The 6,000-nt window shown below is 37.9% G+C and overlaps 1 protein-coding gene across 1 annotated transcript in view; it reads right to left on the reverse strand.

Annotated features, from left to right (window-relative positions):
- The window catches only part of LOC110259548 (putative olfactory receptor 5AK3), a 25,258-nt gene extending 19,724 nt beyond the window's left edge, over window positions 1-5,534 (reverse strand). The window contains exon 1 of the mRNA XM_021085041.1: window positions 4,647-5,534. Within this exon, the coding sequence (XP_020940700.1) occupies window positions 4,647-5,534 (888 nt within the window). The remainder of the gene's footprint in view (window positions 1-4,646) is intronic.

The raw sequence follows: 6,000 nt of genomic DNA on the forward strand, positions 1-6,000 counted from the left end.
GATTTAGACTTTAGTGCTGGGTGACTCTAAGAAGGATTTGGGAAGAGAAGGCAAGTTCTGTTTTGACTGTTTTCAGGAATTTGGTGATTGAATTATCTTGGTAATTTATACCTAAGAGGTGAGAAAATTAAAATGGGTAAAGAAGGAGTATTTACTGTTTTCCATAGTGGTTGTACTGATTTATATTCCCATCAACAGTGAAGGAGGGTTCCCTTTTCTCCACCCCTCTCCAGCATTTTTTTATAATGATTTTTATTTCTTCCATTATAGCTGATTTACAGTGTTCTGTCAATTTTATGCTACACAGCAAGGTGACCTAGTCACACATACATGTATACATTCTTTTTTCTCACATTATCATGCTCCATCACAAGTGACCAGACATAGTTCCCAGAGCTATATAGCAGGATCCCATTGATTATCCATTCCAAAGGCGATAGTTTGCATCTATTAACCCCAAATTCCCATTCCTCCCATTCCCTCCCCCTCCCTCTTGGCAACCACGAGTCTGTTCTAAATGTCCATGGTTTTCTTTTCTGTGGGAAGGTTCATTTGTGCCACATATTAGATTCCAGATATAATGATATCATGATATTAGTCTTTCTCTTTCTGACTTACTTCACTTAGTATAAGGGTCTCTAGTTTCATCCATGTTGCTGCAAATGGCATTATTTTGTTCTTTTTTTATGGCTGAGTAGTAGTAGTATTTCATTGTGTATGTATACCACATCTTCCTAATCCAATCATCTGTCGATGGGTATTTAGGTTGTTTCCATGTTTTGGCTATTGTGAATAGTGCATGTGTCTTTTTCAAGGAAAGTTTTCTCTGGATATATGCCCAAGAGTGGGATTCCTGGGTCATATGGTAGTTCTATATATAGTTTTCTAAGGTACCTCCATACTGTTTTCCATAGTGGTTGTACTAATTTACATTCCCACCAACAGTGCAGGAGGGTTCCCTTTTTTCCACACCCCCTCCAGCATTCATTATTTATGGACTTATTAATGATGGTCATTCTGACTGGTGTGAGGTGGTATCTTGTGGTAGTTTTGGTTTGCATTTCTCTAATAATCACGGATGATGAGCATTTTTTAATGTGCTTGTTGGCCATCTGTATATCTTCTTTGGCCAGTATTTGCTATTTGTTGACTTGTTAATGATGGACATTCTGATCGGTGTGAGATGGTATCTCACTGTAGTTTTGATTTGCATTTCTCTAATAATTAGTGATGCTGAACACTTTTTCATGTGCCTGTTGACCATTTGTATGTCTTTGCAGAAATGTCTATTTAGGTCTTTTGTCCATTTTTCAATTGTTTTTGTTTTGAGCTGTATGAGCTGTTTGTATATTTTGGAGATTAGGCCCTTGCTGGTTGCATTGTTTGCAAAGATGTTCTCCCATTCTGTGGGTTGTCTTTTCATTTTTTTAATGGTTTCTTTTGCTGTGCAAAAGCTTTTGAGTTTAATTTAGTCCCTTTGGTTCACTTTTGTTTTTATTGTCATTATTCTAGGGAATGTAAATTGGTACAAGCACTATGAAAAACAGTATGGAGAGTCCTCAGAAAACTAAAACTAAATATAGAACAACCACATGAGCCAGCAGTCCCACTTCTTGGCATATATTCAGACAAAACTTTCATTCAAAAAGATACATGCACCCCTATGTTCACGGCAACACTATTCACAATAGCCAAGAATGGAAACAACATAAATGTCCATCAACAGATGAATGGATTAAGAAGATATGGTACATATGTACAATGGAATACTACTCAGCCATAAAAAGAACAAGATAATGCCATTTGTAGCAACATGGACACAACTAGAGATTCTCATACTAAGTGAAGTAAGTCAGAAAGAGAAAGACAAATACAGTATGATATCACTTATTATGTGGAATATAAAATATACCAGAGATTATCCTAACTGCAAAACAAAAACAGACTCATGGACATGGAGAATAGACTTGCGGTTTCCAAGAGGGAGTGGGGAGGAAGTGGGATGGATGGGGTATTTGGGGTTGGTAGATGCAAACTGCTAGATTTAGAATGGATAAGCAATGAGGTCCTGCTGTGAAGTGGGGGATCTGTATCTAACCTCTTGGGGTAGAACATGATGGAAGACAGTATGAGAAAAAGAATGTACATATATGTATGACTGGTCACTATGCCGTACAGCAGATATTGACACATCACTGTAAATCAACTATACTCTAAAAAAAGGAGTATTTACTCATTTTGGAAGAGGGCAATGTTTAGCTATTTTTCTGGTTGCTAAGAGTCCTTGTCCCTGCTTATTTCCGACTCACAGAGTGGCCTTTTTTTCTATTTTGCCCCATCTGAATCATGGAGTGGCTTTACCTAAATATTGCTCATAATCTTTAAGGGTTATTTATATTCAGTTGGGAACACTATAGCTAATGTGTCAGCTATCATCTCTGGGGCCATTCAATGATATTCATATCATCAATAATTTCCTCCCTCCATTTATAGCTTATTTTGCTGATGATAAGATGACTCCATCCAAACTTGTATTGAACTATGCTGGCATACTGGCTCTAATCCTGCAGACTTTACTGTGCTTCTCATATGCCAGAATAATGCACAGCTGAAGAGGAAAAATTCAATTTGCTTTATTCACAGGAGATTTGTCTTCAAATTTTCTTCCCAGGCTAGAGCAGGCTGTGAACAGAGTTCACAGTTGAGGCCTATGGGATTACTATCTGTTCCCTTGAGTGCCTATGACTCTATGTATGAATCGTAGGAAATACGGGTTATTTCATAATCATAGGAAATATATAATCATATATGTAACATATAAAATATAATATATAAAATCACAATAAATATGTAATCATAGGAAATACAGGTTATTAGTTTTCTGCTGAAGGAGAGAGGAGATTTCCAGAGGGAAAAGTTTTTATGTTTCATGTCTTAAGAGACTTCTTATTGACTCATGTGTGCAAATGGATCTATGGAAATAAAAGTTTGATCTGTGGAAATAAAGTCTTATGTGCGTGTGTGTGTGTGTGTGCATGCACACATATGTGATGAGATTGTTTTTGTAACATCTGTCACATACTTGTTGAAATAACCCTTGTTAATACTCATTACTTTTAACATTTATCTAGAGTTTATTAGTGCCAGACAATTGATTTCTATGTATTATCTTATCTGTTCCTAACAAGTGAGTAGACAAACACACTGAAAAATCTCATGAGATGTGTATTATTAGGAGAAACAAGGCTTGAAAGCTCAAATAACTTTCAAAAAGACACTGCTGGGGAGTGGCAGTGTTGGGACATAAATCACATTCTAAAATATTCTAAATCCTGTGCTCTTAAAAACCACTTTCCAGTGGAGCATGCAATTAAAGCAACATTCTACATATGCAGATTCTTAAAGATATTGGGCTCTATCTAATATTACTGAATTAATATCTCCAGAGCTGGGGTAATTCGCACTTTAAAAAACTTGCCCTTGAATGCTGCTGTCCACAGATCAGTATTTACCAGAATACAAGCGTGGGCTGCATACTCACATAACTTCCAGTTTGAAAACTGTCCATATTATTGTTTTTTTAATCATCATTCTTTCATTTAATATTTATAGAATACCTACTGTGTCTACGGCTGTATACCAGATGTTAAAAGGTCATAGGAATAAAAACGTATTTCAGCTGCATTATAGATGATCATGAAGGTCTTTAAGTAACTAATTTAGACAGGACGTGATGAATAATACATAATATTTATTGACACAAGTGAAATCCTATGAGTATTCAGTGGAAGAAGAAATTACTTCCAGCAGCAGAAAGTTGGCAGGAAACGTGTTTTGAGCTGGGAAAACTTCAGGGAGAGACTGACTCTTGAAGTAGCAGTAAGATTTGAGTATATGAAATTATGCTGTTTCACATGGTGTATGTATTGGATAATTGTAGTTGGCTTTCTAGAGTAAAAGAAAGAAGCTGCCGTGTTGTGAGAGGGATTATGAAGAGGGCCATGCAGCAAAGAACTGTGGATAGCGTCTAAGAGCTGTGAGTAGCCCCTTGCTGACAGCCTGTAAGAAGGCAGGAATCTGTCTTATGGTAGCAAGGAAATAAATTCTGTCAATAAATGAGGGAGCTGTTGTATGCAGATCCATCCTCATTTGGGCCTTCCGATGAGTTCCAAGTCCTGGTTGACACCTTGTCTATAGCATCTCAGAGGATGCAGTTAAAAGGCGTCCAGATTCCTGACCCATAAAACCATAAGACTTTATTTCCATAGACCAAACTTTTATTTCCATAGATCCATTTGCAAGGCTGAAATCTTGGATTGAATACGTTTTCTTTTAAAAAGATATTTCCAGGTTCCTATTAATAATACGTGAGAGGATCATTTTTCTTACATCACAGCAATTAACAGGTATTACCATTCTTTTACAATTTTTGCCAGCTGCATTGGTTGTAAAGTTGTTATCTCATTGTAACTTTCATTTGCAGCTCCACAGTAATAAATCGAGCAATTTTCCTATGTCGCTTGGTTCTTCGTTTTGATTCTTTAAAAACTGGCATTGTTAAGTCTGGGTGTTTACAGGTGTAAAATCGAAATTGAGGATCAAACTTAAAGCATTTTTTTCCCTATCCCCTTAAGGGCTTCTCTCACATCTTGGTTTCTCAGGCTGTAGATGAGGGGGTTTAACATGGGGATCACAATCCCATAAAACACGGAAGCCAGTTTTTCTTGCTCTTGAGACTCTAGGGTGCGGTGGTGCAGATACATGTAAGACAGAGTCCCATGGAAAATGGTGACTGCTGTCAGGTGGGAAGCACACGTGGAGAAGGCTTTTTTCCTCCCTGCAGCAGAAGAGATCTTCAGGATGGCAGCCAGGATGAATATGTAGGAAAAGATGATGATTGACACAGTGAACATCAAGTTAAACCCCACAAAGGCTGCTAGAAGCATGATGTTGAAGTAAATACTGGAGCACGAGAGGGCAAGAATTGGGGGTGCATCACAGAAAAAGTGGTTAATTTTATTGGATTTGCAAAAGTTCAGTTGGAAAGTAAGACTTCCATTTACACAAGCATTTAGGAAGCCCATGAAGCATGAGCCAATCAAGAGTTGAATGCAGACTCTCTGGGACATGACTGTTGGATAGCGGAGTGGGTTACAGATGGCCACATAGCGGTCCACCGCCATAGCAGCCAAGATATAACCGTCACTTGTTACAAAAGTACCATAAACAAATAATTGCACCATGCATCCTATGAATGAGATGGATTGTTCTGTACTCATCAAATTCTGCAACACCTTGGGAGTGATAGCAGTAGCATAGCAGAGATCAACAAAAGCCAAGTTTTGGAGGAAAAAGTACATGGGGGTGTGAAGGGAAGCTTCAATCTTGATGAGCAGGATCATGCCAATGTTACCCACCAGGGTGACCACATAGATCCCCAGAAACACTATGAAGAGGACAAGCCAAGACTTGTGTTGACCAGCAAATCCCAGGAGAATGAATTCCGTCACTTTGGTGCCATTGTTTTGTTCCATGGGTGGCAAAGATGAAATATCAGCTGAAAAGTTGCAAAGGAAGAAGAATATAGAAAGCTAAGATCATTGCGATTTTTAAATTATTTTTGGAATTGAAAATAGTATAATGTGGTTTCGTAGTGGGTCCAGAATATTTTCTATGACATAATTGACTTGGTTTTAAAGGCAACCATGCAGGTGACCGAAGCTTGCTACCCAAGTTAGAGAACTTGATATACAGTGTGGGGAAACTGCCACGGATCAGAAGGTGTGTGTTCAGGGTGTGAACTGGCGTTTCATCAATACATCAGTCAAGGAGCAAGTAAAATATTTTCATTTATTTTTGCCTACTTCTACTGATCATATAATTTTATGAAAAGACCACAATCTACCAAAGCACATGTCATTTCATCTGAAAATCTTGACGCATCCCTAAGGTTCCACATGATCTTCCTTCTAGTTTACTCCCTTATCCTCATCTTAGATT

Source organism: Sus scrofa, chromosome 2, assembly GCF_000003025.6.
Source record: "Sus scrofa isolate TJ Tabasco breed Duroc chromosome 2, Sscrofa11.1, whole genome shotgun sequence".
NCBI lineage: Eukaryota > Metazoa > Chordata > Mammalia > Artiodactyla > Suidae > Sus > Sus scrofa.